This window comes from Sebastes umbrosus, chromosome 10, assembly GCF_015220745.1.
Source record: "Sebastes umbrosus isolate fSebUmb1 chromosome 10, fSebUmb1.pri, whole genome shotgun sequence".
NCBI lineage: Eukaryota > Metazoa > Chordata > Actinopteri > Perciformes > Sebastidae > Sebastes > Sebastes umbrosus.
The window spans coordinates 17,055,627-17,076,750 of NC_051278.1; the positions used below are offsets into that span (position 1 = coordinate 17,055,627).

The window sequence follows — 21,124 nt, forward strand, 5'->3', positions numbered from 1 at the left end:
AACATCAGGTGGTGCTGTTTTCTAACACATCATAACACACAAATGCAAACCAATCAGTAGAAGAATCAGTTTTGTGTCCAACCTCTTCTGCAGAGGTCGTCTGATCTGAACAGCTCTGGGAGAGTTCACTGTAGGCCTGATTGAGCGCCTTCAGCTGCTCCTGGGCCTTTTCTCTTTCCTCCTCCGTCATTCTGTAAGACACAACGCACAGAGTGAGGCTGAGACTGTGAACAGTGGAAAAAGTCTTCTGCGTGTCGGTCACAGTAGCTCCACCTACTTGTCACTGTGTTTGTTCAGCATCATCTGCGTGGATCTCAGTGCTTCTGCAATTTGTTCCTTCTTAGTGACCATTTCCTCGACTGACACCTAGAACATCAAGCAGTGCCGTATTAATACTTTATAAGCAGTACAATGACTCTACCTACTTTTGCATGACTACTCTTTGAGTAGTTTTTGTACAATATTGTAGTCACCAGTATTATTATGGCAAACAGGGAATCAGAGCTAACAAATACTAACAAAATAGAATTGTTTTAATTTTAATTTAATTGACTTATTTATATAAAAAATGTCAATTCATTAATAAAGCATACTGTACACTCCAGTGTCTAGATTAAATATAAACCCCTACACAAAATAATGCAATACAGTAGAAAACCAATTCAATAAATTTGAACTTTGTCAAACCTAAAATGTAAATTTTTGAATGTCTGAATGTGTCAAAAAGGAGTTGATTCATTTTCAAGGCTGACATTTGTGGTATTGTTGTATTTAACTGCTTTGTGTATTATCTTCTTATCTTTTCATCTTACATGAAGGGTCAGGATATTAGAAACACGCTCAGAGAGATAGTTTCATAATTTGACAAAAACAACAAAACAAATGTTTAAAAAAAGTAAGTCCAAAGCTGACATTATTGCATTTTAGTTGCTGGAACTGGAATTTAATTTATATTTTTGTGTGCATATGTAAATAATAAAATATTCTTTTATTCAATAAAAATTACTGACATATTTTATTTGTACTAAAAGCATAACAATTACTAATTAATAATAAGAATCAAACATTTTGTTTCTATTATTACATTTTACTTTATCTGTGATATTTACAGCAAAAATTAAATTAAATGTCTGTGCCCAGTGCTCATGGTCCAGAAGACAGCACTTTATTGATTACATGAATGTATTGAATGGACAGTGTGAACACTAACAATAACTGTCTGGATGGTGTGTTTAATATGCACAGTTTATCTTAACTGTAACGACTGATCTGAACTGGCCAGAGATACAAAACAACTTCTACATAAATAGAAACTTGTAAAACAAGTCAATGCTCTATTTTTTGGCAAATTACTAGAGTACTGTACATGTGTAATGATAGTCTAAACTCCTTTAATGCATCTGTCTATTATCTTTTCTATTACGTTACATTGGATAGACTGAATTCTGTCAACCCAATGCTTTAAGATCATTTTCTGAGCACTATTCTATCACAATTACAACGCTATTGTGATATACGTACAGGACACATTCAAATGGGAAATTTCAAATGTTTTTCAAATTTCACTTATAATAATGAATAATGAATCATGAATAATGTCAGCTTTGGACCGTATGAACTTTATAATGCATGTTTCCTTCGACACACAGGGACAAAAATATGAAAAGTATTTTGATATTTAAATAACCAGTTGGGCTGATTTCATTTATTACTGAAGTATCACTGAAGTTGTTCTGAAATGTGAGTGATTGTGCAACTTTTGGTGTTATTGAATCAGTTTGGGGTGACTGAAATAATCAAATATATCATGAAATCCACAATATTAACCATCCTTTTGTGTACAAGGGATATGATAGAGTAATTACACCCACTATCTATAGTGTAAAATATATGGATTACATGAATCAGAAAGTAAACAGTGTTTTTATTAGAAATCATACACTGTGACAGCAAAAAAGGCTGCGATATCATTTTGATTATAAAAATACTCTTTGACGTAAAACCAAAGCATTCTATCGTGCACAACACATATGCGGCAAAATATTAAAACAGGACACACCAGAAAACACAGAAAACAATACACACTATTTACCTGGGGCTTATTAGAAGCGTCTGTGTTGGCATTGCTATCTTTCTGAGCATTCCCATCATTGTTCGGGGTCTGCTTCACATTGGACATCCAGTGCAATAGTTTGCTAACTTTATCACCGTGCTCTCTCTTCTCCTCATCAACAGATCTCTACAATTAAAACAGACGGGTTTTTGACAAGATTGTTAACATTGTTACAAAGACATAAAAGGGAGGGGCATTGGTAAAATACATTTATAGTCAGACTAAATACACCTTAGCTCAAGAACCATTGGCAGTTGCATCAACCACCGTATTAAACAGGCTGTTCTCATACACCATTCGTAGCCATGCCAACAAAAAATAATGCACTGTAATTGTATATATATATCGCACAAAATCAATTTGTATGTAATCCACATAATCGTGAACCAGGAAGTATAAAGAGGGACAAACATCGCATAGGGAGGAGGTCGGGTTGGATGGGTAGGTCAAAAAACACCAGACTTTCGCCCGTGAGAATGCTGTTCGTACCCCGTGTCAAACCAGAAGTCAACGTTGATTAATTTGTCACGTTTCTTCCATACTTCTGTAATGCCACTTCCTTAAACCCCGATCTTTTCCTAAACTTATGCAAGTAGTTTTGTTTCCTAGTCAAGTTGATCTTTTCCTAAATCTTACCAAGTATGTTTGTTGCCTAAACCTAACCAAGTTGTTTCCTGTGAAGACGGAAGTTTAATTTGAAAAGACTGTATGCATGTAGCGAGCGGAAATTGACACGTGTTGCTAGACATTCGTAGGAAAACGCACAAGGACTAACTTTTCGCAAGATATTCTATGATGATACGTTGGTATTACAATATGTGTGTAAACCAAAAAAAAAGAATATTCAACAGTGAAGTCAAGGTAACTTCACAGCCACACGCAAAACCAAAGGAAATACTATGCAGGTTTTGCTTTTATGCTGTGGACAAACATATATCGACAAATGTTAATTACTTATACGCCAAGAAATAATGAAATGTTGATTTGGCTCCAAAACCATGAATTTTTGTCGCCTCCAGTAACCTTAACCCTGTGTGGCAGTCGTACACGCTTCTTTCAAGAGCCTCCCTGAACGTGATTCTTCTCTTGGTCTTCGGACAGGTGAGGCTTTTGGTGTGGAACTTTTCATCTTTCAGTACAGAGGCAATAGCTTTGTCAACAAGGCCGCTCTGGATGACTTCCTCCAGTGAGACTCTGTCATGAGTGTCAGGGTTTATCAGTCCTCCGGTCAGGAGCTGGAATTCGATACAGCGGAAACCGGCATCCTTTGGGAGGAGGTTTTCCTGAAGGGCCTGGGTGATGGACAAAGTCTTTGAAGTCTTGGGGTGAACGATGCCATTAAACGCCTGCTCAAACTGTTGGAGCTGTTGATTCAATGCCTCATCTAAAAGACCACTTTTGAGAGCCTCTGAGAGAGTAACTTTCTCCCCTGAAGAGGGGTCGCAGATACCTCCAGTGCAGGCCTGGGCCTCCAACAGCCTTAAGGCAGTGGCTCTATCAGTAAAGCCCTGTTGGAAACCCTGAAGAACTGACAGCCTCTTCCTCCGAGTGACATCCCACAGACCAGCAATGGGGCTGTTGACATCTTCCACAACCACCATTCTTGAAAATATGATATCCGCAATCTCATTGATGCTAAGAAGCCCACTGCCATAGCTTTCAAGCTCAGATATTTCCAGAAACCTCTGACTCAGAGCGGACTCTAGACAAAGTTGTCGACCACTTTTGACATCAGTGATGATGTGAAGTTGGTTCCCACCGGCGTCAACTACTGACTTTTCCTGCCAGTCACATTCCTGCTGTGACAGAAACAGATACGTCCTCCTGTCAATGTGTCTCCCCTTGAATGCTTCATACGCTGACATTTCGACGCCTGAGCTGCTGCTGACAACAGACACCCTATGAGAACTCATGGGAGAGGTGTTTGTTAGATGTTTCTCACCGAATGGGAAGAGAAACACGCCACCATCGATGTCGTAAAGGCACGTCTTCAGTATCTCAGAGTAGTATGCTTTCTGTCCGGTGTCAGGGTTGTGGAAACCTTTGGGGTTGCTGACTGGATCGTACAGACTCTGTAAAGTCTCCTTGTTCAAAAGACCTTGATCAACAGCAACGATAGCTGGCACCCTGACGCCAACTTCTGGGTCGACCAGTCCACCAGTGGCGACCTGGACCTCAAGGATCTTCTTGCCTTTGTATCTTTCGAGAATCCTTTCCTCCATTGCCTGAAACACGGACAGCTTTTTGCCAGCATGGATGTAGCCACTAACAGCTTTCTGAGCCTCTATCAGTTTATCTTTCAGTCCCGTCTCGATGATACCTCTCTCCACAGCCTCAACGACTGAGTGTGTCTGCCCTGTGGACAGATCTGTAAGGCTTCCTGTTGCAGCCTGAGCCTCCAGGAACTCAAGAGCGTACGTCTTTGCTAAGAAGCCCTTCTCAGCAGCTTCTAGGAAGGAGATCTTTTTCTTACTCGACTCCACATAAATGCCAGCAATAGTTGTTGGTTTTTCGGCGTACTGAGCGAGCGATGCTTGCACCTCTTCCACTGTGATGAGACCCATCTCGAACTTACGCAAAACCTCTTCATCCAAGAACTTAAACTTGATTAACTTTTGAATACTTGTGCTGCCTTTGAGTTCTGGGAGCTTTTGGGAAGTTGAATAAATCTCACCGTCTGGTGTGTTTTCAGATGTTTCTTTGATCTGATACAATCTCGTCTTAGTGGTGCTGTGTGTTTCATTTGGCCGTTGCTCCGTTAGTCCACACAGAGCCATGTATCCATGTGTCGCCACAGTCATGGGCTCATTGGGTTTGATTTGGCTCTTTTTGGTCACATTTTGCACGTCTTTTTGTTGGAGAGTCAGAGTTTGATAAGTGGAGCTATTCAAGGTTTTCTTTGGTGGTGAATCATGAAGGCTTTGGCTGTGAGCGACTTCCATTTTATCGTGTTTGACTTGTTTCAGTCTTTCAGGAATATTTTCTTTCTCCATTGTTGCCATCTGTAGATGTGACATTGGAAGAACTTTTAAGTTACAAAGGACTACAGTTCACTGTTACAGATCACTACAATTGCTAAATAGATATTGTGATAAATAGTAAAATAAATAATTAATAAAACTGTATTACATTTAAATATACTGTATTTCTTATAAATATGATATTGTGCTGCAGTAATGCTGAACTAACTTCATCCATACCTCTGAGGACACTTTCATTTTGAGAATCTCATCCCCCAGGTGGTAGTTCGGACTTCCATACGAGGGTGCGATCATCTGCCTCGCTGTATGTTCCGTCCTCAACGAAGCCGCCTCATTGTCTTTCACATAGTGACGACTGGTTTCAATGGCTTCCTGTTTGTTTATCTTCTGGTTTTCACTCTTCATCCTGACCCCGAGCGTCAAAAGCTTCTCCTGAAGACTTTTCACCTCTTTGACGTATGACTCTATTTGCTCCCGAAGAGATCTCGCTTCATTTTCCTTTGCTGTCAGTTTCCCCTCACTGTCTGTCAGCTTAGTGGACTCGTTTGACTGTTCGTTGCAAAGGCTTTGTAAAACGCTTACTTTTGAGTTGAGTTTAAGTCGGTCGTCCTCAAGGTGGGCAATTTCTGATTTTGCCTTTGAGAGGTCATGACCGAGCTTCGTTCGTTCTTGCTGCAGTTTGTCAATTTTGATCTGCAGTTGCAGCTGTTGGTCCGGTTGTTGCTTTGTCTCCACAGTGGTTTCATGCACCGTTTTTATCTGCCTGACGTCTTGTTTGAAATACTTGTTTAGCATCTTTTCTAATTCTGCGCTATGTGACTGCTGCTTTGACTTGCCACTCTCACTTGAGATTTCAGATTGAAGTAAAATGAGTTTTTTCTCTATTTCAGTCTGCACTAGCAACAGCTGCCTCTCGTAGCCCTCTTTCTGAAGTTCTAGTTTACTTTTCAACTCCTCTAACATTTTCTTGCACCTCTCAAGTTGTTCTTCCATCTGCTGGGACCTCAGCTGAAGGGCGGAGTTTTCTTTTTTCTTTTGTTCAGCATCTTTTTGGGCACCCTGCAGATTTTCTTTCAGCATTTTGACTTCAGATCCCGACGAGATGCTTTTCTCTAGCGCTTCAGCTCTCTCCCTCTTAAGGATCGTATTTTCATGTTGTAGATTTGATCGGGATTTGTCAGAACTCGACATTGCTTCTCTCATTGCTACTTTAGCTTTCTGAAGCTCGATCTCCATCTGCAATATTTTTGATTCTTTGACTTTTCTTTCTCTGGTCTCTTTCAACAATTCATCTTTAGTTCTTTGTAGGGAAGAGCTGAGCTCTGAGAGTTTAACATTTAAGTTCTCTACGTTCCTGTCTGTCACTCTCTTGTCGCTCTGAAGAGCAAACATCTCCTGCTTTAGGTTATCTGTCACTTTCTCTGAGCTGCCAGCTAACCCTTTAATACTGTTCTTATGTTTGAAAAGCTCGTCTTCCAACGCCTTGACTTTATTGAGATGTTTTTGACTCTCGGACGATTCTTTCTGTAGTTCTGCATTTCTTTTCTCTAGCATCATGTTCAAATCATTAATTTCAGCGTTTTGCATGTTGATCTTTTGATTTGAAGATTTTTTCTCATCAAACACTGACTCCAGCTCTGATTTCAGAGTTGCCATTTCTTTCTCATAATTGGCAATTTTTGAATTTAGTGTTTGGATTTTCTGCTGCAGTTCAGTCATTTTCCTCACCTCCTCGCTGTAATCCTGCAGTTTCATTTGAAGCTCATGGGAGGTCTGAGATTTCTTATTTAGCTCCTCCTCAATAATTCTAACTTGTGATTTGGTGCCCTCCGCCTGAGACTGGAAGATTTTAATCTGCTGATCCTTGCTGTCAATTTCCACTGTCACCTGATCGAGTTTAGCTCTCACGTTCTTCAGATTCTTTTCCATCTCCGCATTAATCTGTTTTAACTCATCTACCCTTTTCTGCAATTGAGAAGCAACTAATTCACTTTTTTGAAGTTCTGCTTCGAGGTTTTTACATTGGAGCTGCGACGCCTGCTCTGATCTCTTCATTACGTTGTTTTCTTCCTTACCTGTTTGAAGCTGCTGTTTCCAGCTCTTGATCTCACTCTTTAAAGACTTGATCTTTTGTTCAGAAAATGATCTATCTTTTTCCAATGACTCTATTTGGATCTGAAAACTTCTAATATCACTGTCAGATGAGACATTTATCCTTGTCAGCTCATTGCATTTAAACGTCAGCTGATCTACTATTGCCTGCTTGGAAGCTACCTCTTCCTCTAAGGTGTTAATTTTGTGAATATTTTCCTGCTCCATGGAGCCTTTCTTATGCAGTTCTCCTTGGGTGATCTTCAGCTGCTCTTTAAGGCCTTTGACTTCAGTGCTTTGGAAAAGAGTGTTTTGTTCCAACGAGGACTTTGCTCTTTGGAGAGATCTGATTTCCTCTTGAAGTTCATTGATGGATTTCTTCATGTTCAGCACTTCCTGTTGGAGATCCTCTGATTTCTGTCTCATGTTGATCCTCTCAGTTTCCATGTCCATCTGAAGTTTCTTCAGTCTGTTATTGCTGTCGTCCAGCAGCTTTTTATAACTTTGTGCTTTCTCCTCAGCCATTTCTGCTCTTTTCTGGATCAGGACTAGTTCCTCTACTTTCTGCTGCAGGACATCAGCCATCATGCTGTCATTGCCTCTGACTGCAGATGACTCGGGTTCACTGTTGACAGTTGAATGACTGTCAGATGCTGAAGGCTGCTGAGCCAGATAATTTTCTTTAGCCTGGACCTGACTTTGCACCTTCTCCTCAGTACTTTCCTCCATGTTTATTTTTCTCTCAAGTTTGGGGCTCTGTTTCTCAAGATCTTGGCCATCATTAGTTTTCTTTAAGACGTCCTCTAGTTTCTTCTGAGCCAAAGACCACTTTGCCTCTGACTGCTCAGTCAACTGTTTTGCGTGACTTAATTCCTGCTCACTGGCGGCTTTGTCTTTTACCGCTATTTCTAACTTGGTGTAATACTGACTAACGTCGTGCTCCAGCTGTGATTTCCTAAAGGTTAGATCATCGATTGTCTTCTGTTGTGTCTCTACTTCTCCTTCCAACTCTTCCAGCTGTGCTTGTCTTTCAACCAGCAGAGCCTCCTGTTCCTGGACCCGTTGCTTAAGTTGACTAATCTCTACTTCCCCTGCAGCTTTTTGGAGCTCCACGCTCTCTCTCCTTTTTGTATTCTCTGCTCTCTCAAAAGACTTTATGTTCTATAATGCAAAAAAATCAGTCATCCACTGTTTCACGTTTAATAATTATAGAAAAAAAATTGCATGAATATTTTTCTTCTTACCAGAGTGCTGCAGCCATATTAAACAATCTCTCCAGGAATTTGCAGTTTCAAGATTGCGTGACTTTTTAGTTTACCAGGAAATATTGTAGAGGGCTAAAAAATCACATTTAAAGGGAAACAATGGCCACTTATATTATTCTGGTATACCTTTCTGACTTCTTGTAACTTTAACTAGCTTGTGGTTTCCACAGTTAGGAACAGCACACCACTAATGCATCTCGGACTATTCCCATCCGTGCGCTACTTGGTCAACAAAAGTCTAGTACTGTATTTATGGAATTATCTATAGCTAATGTTATTTTACTATCTAACTAGATAGCTACCAATATGCCATGCCTGTCTCTAGCATGGTCGATAGCCGCGGGATGACCGTTACAACATGCGCTGAAATCCTGTCATAGATTACTCCGCTCCAGTGGATTTCTCTGCTCCAGTGGACAGCACTTGCATAAACTATAACCACTGGAAGATGAAAGAAGTCCGAAAGGTATGACAGTTTCCCTGTCTTATAAGTGTTCAGAAAGTGACAGCATGTTTATTTATATTGCAAATGCTGCCACCTTGTGGTTTCCTGCAATACACGCATACATGAGCAAGTTGCATTATTTTTTAATATATATATATATATATTATATTATTATTATGTTATATAGCCTCCAGAATAATATCAATGTTTTAAAAATGGCCGTTGTTTCTCTTTAACAACAAGATGTTAGATTTATTTAAGATTAACTTTATAGCACTCGTCAGATTTGATCACTGCACCTTTGTTAATATAAATCCTTACAAAATAGTACACAAATTCCTGGAGAGGCTTTATTTTCCCACAGAAAGGGCATATGAGAGAGACTTCCTGTCAAAGAATAAAAAAGCTATCTCCTCCCAGCAGGTCACCGTCACCAGCGATAAGGAATTACTCTACATGCAGACAAGCACCGCATTCGCACATTTCCTTTGCTTCTGTTGCATAATGAAGCAAATGTCTTCACTCGTGATGAGCCGACCATATATGATAATAGAAACGGCCCTCGGAGGAAGTCAAGAACTCAAGGGAGATAAAGAGTTTGTTACATTATTTCACAATTCACTACTATTTTAGTGAGGCAGTGAAATATGTTGAACAGAAACAGAAGATGCAAAGATAAGAAGGTAAAGCTAAACAGACATTATACGTTTAAGCATTCACATTTTAGCACCAAAAGTCTAAAATGAGCTGCATAAGCTACTGTATATATAGAAAGCGAGGAAGTATTGAAAATATGGATCTCTCACCTCCTCGTCTTCAGTTCTCTTCAACGTTTCACTGGCAAACTTCACATACTGTGTCATGAGAGTCACCAGAGCAGTGTAGCGGGTTCGGAGATCCATAAACTGTGCGAAATAAACAACAAGTGTGTCATTGAGATGTACTCTACACAGAGCATGAATTTCCTGTCCTACCAAAGTTGAATCATAGGTTTACCTCCTGCTGTATGGCGTCAGAGCAGCTCTGCATCCTCCGTTTCTTCAGAGGGGATTTGAGTTGGGAGTCGACCATCGCTCTGAAGGTCATCAGCTGGAGTTCATAATCCTAAAAAGAAATTCAAGTTGTTGTTTCTTTCTCTAATACAGCAATTTTTACTTTTGATCACATCTTGGTCGCTGCCCAACAAAGTTGGAATGGGAATGACACCAATTACTCATTTCAAATATCAGAGAAACCATGAGAACATGTAAGATAAATTAGCTTACCTTAATGGCAGATGAGTATTGCTCTGAGTGCTTCTGACACTCATCAATTCTGCTCTGTTTTTGTTCAATTTCAGCAACAAGGACCTGAAAAACACAGACATTTTAAATATATACTTATACATCCATAAACTGTCTTTATCTTATTGTGAAGAGGTTCATTCTTGTCCCACCTTCTGCTTGTTTAACAGCTCAGCCAGGGCCTTGCTATCTTCAGGTTTGTTTTCTTGGGCCTTCAGCTGTGCTACTTCCATTTCTCTAACCCATTCATCAAGACTACTGTAGGAGTCTCTGTAGTGTTTCAGAGATTTGCTGATACCATCCAGGTCCCGAAGCCTGAAATTGAACGATTCACATCATTGAGCAATACTTACACCCAAATGTCATGAATTACTTTTAGTGCCAAAACAAATCCTAACACTAACCTGCTATCAATCTGGGAGTGGATGTTCTGCCATCTCTCGCTCAGCTGGTCAGCTTTCTCCTTGTGCCAGTCGAGGTCAAAGTCACGCTCGTTGTGCGTCTTAAACATGCGGTCGCTGATGACTCGTGCTTTCTGCAGCTCGTCCTCCATGTCGTGGAACACCTCCTGCTTCTCGTCGATCTCTGTCCGCCATTGCTAAGATCAGAAGGAGGGATGGTTACCCAAAATGAACTACAAGCATTGCCAGGGTTGGTGAAATGTTAAATCCAACAGTGTATTTACCTTAAGTGTTGAAATGACAGTCTCAATGGACTTGACGTCAGAGTTCATAGCATCTTCCTCGTAGAGTTTGGATTCGTAAGCCTTAACTAGCGTCTCTGCACTCTGGCTGTGCCTCACCACTAAGCTCACTGTTTTCAGTCTGCAACACAAAGCGAACATGTCTTCAATTCAGGTAATTTGAATGCAAGTAACTATCTAGTAAAAAATATCAACCACGTTGACTTCTAGACAATGAAGGGAGTGTCTTACTTGTCCATATAAATGGAAGACATGGAGTACACTTGGCTCATGCTCTGAACGATGACGGTGAGTTCAGAGGAAAGCGTCGGCACAGAAGGAGAACCTGCAGCCTGTCTGAGGAACAGCTCACACTTCTCCTTCATAACGTCGAGGTCATCCTTCAGTTTGTTCATCTCTGCTGTCTTCTTCTGCAAAGCGGCACATAGAAAATCAGGATTAAACACCAGTAAGTGCTTGAATATGTGAAATGATTATTGCCACCCAGACGTGTACCTCGTGGTCTGTGATGCGCTGCAGACTCTGCTCCAGGTCGTCTCTCTCCAGCGGCGTGCGGAGCTGCCTGATCAGGTGTTCTTCATGGGCCTCCAGATGCATCCGGAAGTTGCGTATTTCTGAGATGTAATGGTTGTACACCGACTCTTCGTGTTCCTCTGTTTACCAGACACATAAGAGCATAAAATATGTTTGAGTTTCAAACTGTGAGAGGATGGAAAAAAAGCCATTGTAAACGCGCTGGTTTGAAAATCACAACTATTTTAAAGGCAACACCACATGACAAAACAAAGGGAATGTTAACCTTACATATAGTCTCACACACATTAACTGATAGCATATCAAAGCACCACTAGGTGGCATCATTATCACAGTTTAAGGACCTGTTGCAATGCAGCTAAATCAATGACATTTTGTATACTGCTAAAGTGAAGTCATACACACATTAAGAAAATGATTTTGAGAACTTATTCAATAAAAAGTAAACATACATGTAAATGACTTTGTATACACTCATATTTGTCTTCTATAACATCACAACATAACATAAGTATTCTGTATTTTTTCTCCAGATATTCCACCCTATTTAAAAACTGCATCCCAGTGTTTGCTTTTCCCAGCAAAGCCAACCATCTCTTAAGAAACTCTTCTTAATTCAGTAAAAAAACAACATAATTCCAAAAGGCATTAACTTCGGGCTTAAAAGGCTTAAAGAGCCATGTGTTTCCTTCACGTGTTGTGTTCAATGTTCTCCAGTAGCTCCTCGTTGGGAGGGACAAAAGGGGAATCTGAGCCTTGCCTCTTTCTGCTGATCTGAGCAGTTCCTGGTAGTACTCCTTACAGGCCGCAACGTCTCTCTCTTGCTGGGCACAGTCCGCCACCGTGAACACCTCGGACTCCTCGCTGTCTTCGAGGAACTCGTCGAAGTGGGACTGAAGGTTGCTCAAGACCTGCTGATGCTCACCTGGTAGCATGGTCTTTATCTAAGGAGAAATAAAAGTGGGAATTAGGCAAAAATGCGCTTTGCATTTGTTCTAAATCAAAACTGACTTTAAAAGTGTGATGGATAAGCGTCTAAAAAGAAAACATAATAATTCAAACATACTGAGGCCACATTCCAGTTGCGGATGGCTCGTATATCATCCATTAGATAATGCCAAGACACCACACTCTTCATGTTGACGTGGGAGTGGTGCCAGAGGGCCAGGACGTTCTGATATAACTGCTCAGTTCTGCAGGAAAAGCAACAGACATAAATAATTCATCCCACCAAAGGCAGGTCAACAGAGTTTATGCATTCAGCAACAGTCATTTGAACCCAAGAATGAACTTTATTTTGAAAAACAGGACTTACCTCGTAGCCTCGTCAACAGCCTCTTTGTTGGGCGGAGGCACAGTGAAACAGACAGATGGCACCATGGCCTCGTTTCCCGCTGGGTTGATGACTTTCCACTTGGCCCGGTGAGAGTTACTGGCCAGTACGCACTCATCCTCTTTATAAATGGTAATCTGAAAGACACAGCACAGATTTACTATAAAACGTCGAAACAAACTGAGATGAAATGTGATGTGATATGGCGTAGAGAGCCTCTGTATACCTCTATCTGGCGATAATCACAGATGGCTTTGACGGGGATGGAGGATCTCACGGGGCTTTCAGGGTTCCTGGGCTTGAGCTGCACGATATTCTTGGCCCTGCCCACTAACCCAGCGATAGTGCTGCGGTACTGGAGAAGCTGTTCTTTCTCATCCTAGGGACACACCATACCAAAAAAGATATATATTTTTTTGCAACTATCTCAACACAAAACACCCACATTTCACATATCTTTCTATCAGTTTACCATTGACTCCTGGATGAGATCCTCCAGTCTGTGTAGGCTGCTCGTTCGATCACAGCTGTATTTTCTTTGAATGGCGTCTTGCAGGCTCTTTAGGTAGTCCTTAGACTCTTTGGCATCAGTGAAAAACTGTAAGGGGAGAAAAGAGCGCAAAGAAATAATCAGATGTGGCAAAAAAATGCACTTTGCTTTATTGACAAGTGGGCAACCTCCAGGTCTGAAAAGTGAAGTGTCTTAAACTTGCATTCTTTCTAACAGCCAGCAGGGGGCGACTCCTCTGGTTGCAAAAACAAGTCTGATTGTATAGAAGTCTATAAGAAAATGACCCTACTTCTCACTATATATTTATTACCTCAGTAAACATTGTAAACATGAGTTTATGGTCTCAATCGGTAGTTTAAAGTCTTCTTCAATACAACATGATGTTCATTTAGTAAATTATGGTCCCATTTAGAGTCAAATAGACCATAAAGCAGGGTACGCATTAGGGCGTGGCTACCTTGTGATTGACTGCTCGCTAACACGTTGTCCGGTCTGGGAGTTGTACGTTTATAAAAGATAATTGTAACATTTTGGTTGCCTAAAAATGTCTTATTCAGCGTTTGGTTGTGTCACTTCTGGTTACAAAAAACCAAGACGGCGACGGCCAAAATGCCGAACTCGAGGCTTCTAAAAATGTCAGTTCACAAACCAATGGGTGACGTCTCGGTGACTACGTCCACTTCTTATATACAGTCTATGATATTGACTGAAAAACAGGCAGCAGCTCACCTCAAAATAAACAGCATTCTCTTTGAGATGCTGTTCGACACATGAGCAGAGCTGTAAAATCCAGCTCCACTGCGTCTGCATGGCAGCCCTGTACGCCTGGAAGGGAAACACACAATAATCAGGTGTAATAGCTGGAAAATTACAAGATTAACACAATCTTTTAATCGCTGTGGGAGCAGCATGCAGGGTGGAGACGCTACTGTCATACTGACCGCAGAGCTGAACATACAAAGAGATAAAAAACCCACTTACTTCAATAGAGGGCCTGGCTGGGTGGTTCTTGAGCATAAGGCGCTCTGCCTTGTCCTGCACAGACTTGATCACTTCCTCCTTTTCATCCAGCTCCCTCATCAGGTCCTGTGTAAAGACATTAAGCTGAGTATCTCTGGCATCCAGCCCTCAGTTTCTCCGTCCTCTCACACAATCCCATATCCTGTCTCATAGTGTGAAGTAAATCATTCAGGCCTCAATAAACAAATCCCTTCACAGAGATTATTGTTGTATTAAATGAATGCAGCTGTAACGTAGCCAAACCTATACACCCAAAAGAGCTGCCTGAACAAGCCCGTGTTATTCTGTCTGCATGGAAGATTTCACAGATTGAGTTACAGTTCATTGAAAAACGTACAGCGTGGTAGTCTCTTTTCTTGGAGATGTTGGCGTTGCGATCGCTCCAGTCAAAGGCGACCTCCTCCTCCTCCTTCTCGTTCAGCCAGATGAGCTCCTGAGTTGCCTGCGACACAAAGTCATGCAGGCTTTCCAGGTGGCTCTGTCGCTCTCTTGAACAGCTCTGAAAGGACATTCATAAAGTCAGACTACAAGAAGCACATAAATACGTTTTATATTTTATTCACAGCAGCACACATTTAAGATTGGATCACCTACCAACAGCTTTTCATACTGCTTTTCTAGCTTGTTCAGTTTGTCTGAATAGGTTAGTTTCAGGGGCATGTTCATCTGAATCTGAGAAGAGAAAAACATGTTTTAGTTCATTTATTTTCACTGCAGAAACTAAGGGTGCTTTCACACCTGTAGCTGAGTTCATTTGGTCCGGACCAAGGGAAAAAATTATACATTGTTGACAAACAAACCAGAGGAGAAAACATGAAGTTATACAGACTGACAGGTAAATCGTTGATTGGACAGTTTAGTCATCATCAGGGCCCACGTGGGGAAATCAAATTCTAGTGACTGACACAAGTTTATGCAGCATTTTAATGCTTCTGATGTGTATATTTATGTTATTTGATTAATAATTGATTATTATAAGCATTATTACTAGTTTTATTAGACTGCAAATTGACTGCATGTTATGATGAATAATGGTAGAGACAGGACTGTACAAAAGCCCCTTTGCTCGCTCCCAGATGACTGGTGCAAACGCATAGTGCGAACGTCAGGGAGCGCACAAACACGTGCCTGAGGCGTATTACTGTGGGATCGCTGTCACACATGTTTTAACGGAGCTAATGAACTGGCTAAGTACAAGGAGTCGGATACAAGCACAGCAGTTAAACCTACTAAACCTACTAATCATGGAAAATACCCACACTGACGTGCTTAACATATATGCATTAAATAGAGATTGGATACAGATGGTTAGGTGTGAAAGCACCCTAAGAGTTAGGGCAGGTAACTGCAGCAACATTTCAGACTAACATTTATATCATAGATTATGTACAATTGTTAATGTTTCCACTTAGATTATAAGCAAGACAGAGATAAACTCCAAAACGCTTACCTCACTCAGTTTGGCATCTTTAAGACTCATTTGAAATTCTTCAATGGCTCTATGTACACTTTTGTGGTTCTCTAAATGCGTTTCCACGCTTGGCAAATCAGATCCCCACTCTGAACGGTCCAGCTGCATCTTTAATACAGAAAAAAAACAGTGTCTTATTTTAAGTGTGTACAATTAAAGCTACAGTACAGTATAAACAAACTACTCACCTGCATCTCTTCCACCCAGCTCAGGAGGTCCTGAACAAACTTCATGTTGACCTCCTCCTCTGTCATATTGGGGTCTGCCAGTGAGGACTTCTGTAAGGGCTTTCGGATCTGCATGTGTTTCAATTGCCTGAGGCTGCCTGGGTCCATGCCGCCGCCACTCCCCATGTAGCTCTGGACCGAAGCGGGCTGCAGACCGGGCGTCAAGGCAGGGGTATAGGACGGGGTGAGGCACGGTGAAAGGCTAGAGGTGAACGTGGACCCGGGGGTACCTAACCCCCCCGGGGTGAGTGCAGGAGTAAGGGCTGGTGACAGGCTTGTGTTGATGTTCTGAGAGAAGCCGGAGTTCAGGCTTTGCGTGATGCCCGAGATCATCATTTTGGTTTGTTCTGTCGTCAGGGTGCGACCTTTGCTGTACACGGAAGAACACTCTGCTCTCAGGGATAGGAGGTCGTCCCGGAGTTTTGACACCCTGTATTCAAAAAGGAACAACAATATGAGATGTCTTAATTAGAGCCGTCAAAGTTAACGCGATAATAACACATTAACGCAAATTGGTTTAAACGCCACTAATTTCTTTAACACATTAACGCAATCGATATTTCGGAGGTTGTAGCGGGCGCAAAGCTTGAGTGAAGATACTGGTATCATATGAAACTAGAAAACCTAAGGAAATCCTAACTCCTAACTAAGGCTAAATAACACTATAAAAGTGAGCTAAATTTTGGCAAGGAAAAACTGGCATGGCCATTTTCAAAGGGGTCCCTTGACCTCTGACCTCAAAATATGTGAATGAAAATGGGTTTTATTGGTACCCACGAGTCTCCCCTTTACAGGCATGCCCACTTTATGATAATCACATGCAGTTTGGGCAAGTCATAGTCAAGTCAGCACACTGACACACTGACAGCTGTTGTTGCCTGTTGGGCTGCAGTTTGCCATGTTATGATCTGAGCATATTTTTTATGCTAAATGCAGTACCTGTGAGGGTTTCTGGACAATATTTGTCGTTGTTTTGGGTTGTTAATTGATATCTATATACATACATGTGCATAAAGCAAGCATATTTACCCACTCCCATGTTGATATTAGTATTAAATACTTTCTCCTTTTATCTCCCTTTAAGGTACATTTTGAACAGATAAAAAATGTGCGATTAATTTGCGATAAATCATGCACAATCATATGATTAATTGCAATTAAATATTTTAATCGATTGACAGCCCTTGTTTTAATGTATGAGAACATTCAGCGTGTTATTTTTGCAAGAGGATATACTTTGTACCTTTGGACAAGTTGATCTGCAAAGGGGAATTTCCCATCCAGAAGAACTTGGATGTCCATCACTTGTTGTCTGAGGATATTCTCACACTCCAAAAGGTAGCCGGCGATCTCAGCTTCATGTAGGAACTGAATACCAGACTCGAGACGTTTTGCATCCTTAGCACAGGGAGAAAAAAAAGAGACTCAAAACTCAAGACAAAGAATGTACACAGTGCTATTTCATCACATTAAGTCAAACAGAGATTGCACAAAACTTACAGACTGGAGGGCGATTCTTGCCAACGCCAGCTTGTCTTCTCCGTTGACACAGTCCCGCTGGACCCTGTTGGCAATCTGCTGCAGCATTTCAAGCCTACAAAGACAAACAGATTAAATATAGTAAGTTTACAGTTGTTATCACTTAAATAAAAACAAAAAAAACAGCTGTAACCTCACCTGGATCCAAAGGCGATGTTGTTATTGAGAAAAACTGAGCTGTTAATTTGTAACGGCTCAGTGAGGGCGGTGTCATTGGAGCCAAAACTGGTGAAGCTACTGTTGCTAACAGACGAGAACCCACTCAAATAGGCCATCTTGCTTCACACAGTAAACCTGCTATTCCCAGCTACTCAAACAATCACTGTGACCTTTCTCATCCTGATCATCCCTCTGAAAGGATCCCAGCCTGGACTGCGAGCATTCGCAGACCTGACTGATGTAGCAGCTTTCAACTTGCTCATATTTATAGCACCACAGCCAGGTGCAGAGCGTGTAAAGTGACTCCCACCCTGAAATAATGTGCAGCCCTCAGGGGATAAAAATTAAACAGCAGGTTGAGACAGTACACCTTTATATGAACTGAGACTGCAAATAAAGCGCTGCCAGTCTGCTGTGATTGCTATCTCTGCCAGTTTTCACCACACCCAACATTAATGCTGTAAATACGTTGTGTTTATAGACCATGAAGGCAGGGATGGAGATGTAAACTTGTCTAAACTATTGTTAATGGAGAATTTCAAAGTGTTTGGATTTGGCATTGAGTTTCCATAGAAATAAGATCTTCTCTGCAAACAAACATTGATGGAGACAGAGCACCAGATAGAGCTCTAAAACTTGACCGAGCTTGCCATGGGAAAGAATAAGACTCTTTGTGTTCTTAGTATCTGCACATTTCTGTAAAGTAACTAGATAGTGATGATTTTGTTCCTGAACTGAAAGCACCTATTTCTTTTCATTATTTCATTACACAGGATTAATTTGTTTGCTGCTTATTTTTGCAAAACACGTGATCATCTGAGCGGAACAAAACTCAACCTTATCAAACACAAAAGGCGCACTTTGTCTGCAATAAATCTGATCAAGACATCTTGTGCACAACAGCTCATAAATATGTTAATAGAAATCATATCCTAGTGTGCAGCGGTTCAGTGAGGGGATTTTTCTACTTTAATAAGGACATTCAATCTCTGACATAAACACTGACCCTCAGTGCAGCAGAGACATTAGTGAGCTTGCAATATGATGCTGCAGCACCCAAAACCAACCTCAGAGAATATTATGCTGACTCATGTAGCATATTTACTCCTTTATCTAAATACTTTTTACTGAGAAAAGCAACACATGGCCACAATATTTCTTGCTTTAAATCCTTGTATGTTGCCTCAATCCGTCACATTTTGTTATATCAAAACACCAGCTACGTGTCTATGTGTGTTAGTTAAAGGTCACATATGCTAATTTTCAGGTTCATACTTGTATTTTGGGTTTCTACTAGAACACGATTACATGCTTTAATGTTCAAAAAACACATTATTTTTCTCATACCGTCTGTCTGAATATACCTTTTATTCACCCTCTGTCTGAAACACCCCGTTTTAGCGCCTGTCTCTTTAAGAATCCCTCCCGAAAAAGCCCAGTCTGTTCTGATTGGTCAGCGTTTTCCGATCTCTGTGCTGTCGCCGTCTTCACAGCGTCACTGCAGCCGGAGACTCACTGGGTGGGTGTCAGCTACACAGAGTTTAGCGGCACTTTTACTGGTGACTGGTGTACAGTTGTGACATCACAACTTTACGGAAGTCCTGACGGCTCATTTAAAGATACAGTTTCTGAATACAGGCTGTGTGTATTTCTCTGTGGACTGAGCGTTTTGATGTTATCACAGTATTTATATAGCACCTAGACCTGCTTTATAATAAAAAAAAGACATGGAAATCTCACTTTCTACAATATGACCTTGAAATAGTGACTTTTGGCTGACACGTAACCCATTATATTAGGTTATGAAGACCATAAAGATTAGACCTCACAGAGTATTAGTACGCTCAGCGCCTCCACATACCTTTCCACCTCAGGCCTCAGGCTCTTCTCTCTTTCCAGCATGGCAACAATTAATTTACCCCACTCCTTCTCCACATCATTAGGGTGGTGACCCTGGGGTAACTGAATGCGTCCAAACTCGATCCACATCTGTCAGATACGCCGCAAACACAGACTTGTTATTACCATAGCGCGTAACACCACAAGCACTGCAATATGTGATCAAAGCAACATGCTCTTCTATTTGGGATTTGTATACCTCGAGCATTTTGTAAAGATCCTGTATTTTTGTCTTCTCGTTCTCTTTCAGCGGGATGTCGTGTTCTTTAAACTGCAGATACTGTGTATAAAGTGCCTGTAAAAGAAAGAAAAGATTATGTTAAATATAATTATACACTTGCATCATGAAGCATCACAACAGATAGTATCCGTATCTGTATGTCCATACTCTCCCCTTGTCTTTAAAACAACTGCATAAAAGTGCCTTTACTGTTAGAAGCTATCGACTTCTTGCAGCAAATGGACGCTGCAGCTCTCTCATATCCGTCAATATCATTTTAGGTCTCAGTTACAGCAGATAGATGCTACACGTGGGCTATTTGATGCAGACAATTATCCTTCACCTCGCTGACTATACATGCAGATTCTCAGCACTCTGTAAAATGAGACCTGAAGCTCAACTTGTGTAAAATAAAGCTAATAATGATTCAATACCTTGAGTTCCACAGGGTTGTTGGGGAATGATCTATCGGACATTATGGCCACATTGTGTTTGATCCACTGGCTGAGGTATTTGATCATGTTCTGGTACTCCACCCATTTGATATCAACATCCTGTTCGGAGAAAAGGGATCATCATCAATGAAGCACTTTTCAGCACTTTTACTGGGATCGGGGTGGAGTTACTGATGGAGCGGTGCCATCTACTTACATTAGGGCTGATTCCATCAACGCCATCAGGTACTTTGGGGAAAGCGTCGTACAGCGTTGAGACGTATGTGATGACGGATTTTTCATCGGGTGAGTGAACGTCTACGTCTGACGAGGTAAGTAAAAAACCAAAAAGGTCACAAATGCAACACGTGACAATGAATGAGCTGTGCTGAGAGGAATTCCTCCTCAAGCCAAAATCTCCGAGCTTCACTCCACATGATTTACAGCACAAAAAAGGTTTCGAGTGTTTTGTGAGTCAAAGCAAACATGACAGTGTGTATGCATCTCACCCTCGGGGTCCAGCAGTCTTGCCACCCCCAGATGTTCAGCTGCACCAAACGCGTGCTCTAAATTTGACCTGTTGGCCTGTGTCGACACACGGCTCATGTCGACCAGGTCTGGCCTGCAATAGAGACAAAGAGAAACCAGTAAGGAGAGTAAAACCAGGCACACCAACCAAAAGAAAAAAAATAATCAGAATGCAGTTCCTTCGATGTTACTGTACCTGTATTTATGAATGATGGCGTTAAATAGCCTCCCATCCCTCCAAGAGGTTGTGAAGTTGTCACATCGTACGCCTACGTAGCCGTCTGTCATCTGCCTGGACCAGAACAGTAGCCGCTCCTTGGCGGTCATGTCCTCGGACCCCCCAATCTCCGAGATCTGTCACAAAGAGA

General features: G+C 41.3%; 2 protein-coding genes across 22 annotated transcripts in view; both read right to left on the reverse strand.

Moving 5' to 3' along the window:
* dst (dystonin) overlaps positions 1 to 21,124 on the reverse strand; it is a 121,861-nt gene that overhangs the window by 55,840 nt on the left and 44,897 nt on the right. For all 21 annotated transcript variants that reach the window (XM_037782656.1, XM_037782666.1, XM_037782659.1 and 18 more), the window contains 30 exons: positions 20,953 to 21,110; positions 20,738 to 20,850; positions 20,446 to 20,552; positions 20,229 to 20,348; positions 19,774 to 19,869; positions 19,537 to 19,664; positions 17,478 to 17,571; positions 17,221 to 17,375; positions 15,939 to 16,407; positions 15,730 to 15,858; positions 14,874 to 14,951; positions 14,617 to 14,778; positions 14,241 to 14,345; positions 13,989 to 14,084; positions 13,221 to 13,346; positions 12,975 to 13,127; positions 12,731 to 12,885; positions 12,482 to 12,608; positions 12,176 to 12,359; positions 11,377 to 11,534; positions 11,113 to 11,291; positions 10,864 to 11,002; positions 10,583 to 10,776; positions 10,331 to 10,493; positions 10,161 to 10,244; positions 9,892 to 9,999; positions 9,702 to 9,800; positions 2,093 to 2,239; positions 278 to 366; positions 83 to 191 (listed from right to left, as the gene is read on the reverse strand). In XM_037782656.1, the coding sequence (XP_037638584.1) occupies positions 83 to 191; positions 278 to 366; positions 2,093 to 2,239; positions 9,702 to 9,800; positions 9,892 to 9,999; positions 10,161 to 10,244; positions 10,331 to 10,493; positions 10,583 to 10,776; positions 10,864 to 11,002; positions 11,113 to 11,291; positions 11,377 to 11,534; positions 12,176 to 12,359; positions 12,482 to 12,608; positions 12,731 to 12,885; positions 12,975 to 13,127; positions 13,221 to 13,346; positions 13,989 to 14,084; positions 14,241 to 14,345; positions 14,617 to 14,778; positions 14,874 to 14,951; positions 15,730 to 15,858; positions 15,939 to 16,407; positions 17,221 to 17,375; positions 17,478 to 17,571; positions 19,537 to 19,664; positions 19,774 to 19,869; positions 20,229 to 20,348; positions 20,446 to 20,552; positions 20,738 to 20,850; positions 20,953 to 21,110 (4,224 nt within the window). The remainder of the gene's footprint in view (positions 1 to 82; positions 192 to 277; positions 367 to 2,092; positions 2,240 to 9,701; positions 9,801 to 9,891; positions 10,000 to 10,160; positions 10,245 to 10,330; positions 10,494 to 10,582; positions 10,777 to 10,863; positions 11,003 to 11,112; positions 11,292 to 11,376; positions 11,535 to 12,175; positions 12,360 to 12,481; positions 12,609 to 12,730; positions 12,886 to 12,974; positions 13,128 to 13,220; positions 13,347 to 13,988; positions 14,085 to 14,240; positions 14,346 to 14,616; positions 14,779 to 14,873; positions 14,952 to 15,729; positions 15,859 to 15,938; positions 16,408 to 17,220; positions 17,376 to 17,477; positions 17,572 to 19,536; positions 19,665 to 19,773; positions 19,870 to 20,228; positions 20,349 to 20,445; positions 20,553 to 20,737; positions 20,851 to 20,952; positions 21,111 to 21,124) is intronic.
* Positions 2,508 to 5,305, reverse strand: LOC119495829 (desmoplakin-like). The gene has a single exon (XM_037782676.1). It carries the CDS (start codon positions 5,128 to 5,130, stop codon positions 3,064 to 3,066), a length of 2,067 nt encoding a protein of 688 aa, XP_037638604.1. The 5' UTR covers positions 5,131 to 5,305; the 3' UTR covers positions 2,508 to 3,063.

Coding starts and splice junctions, on each gene's coding strand:
- LOC119495829 (XM_037782676.1), bottom strand. CDS start 5,130: ATGTCACATCTACAGATGGCAACAATGGAGAAAGAAAATATTCCTGAA.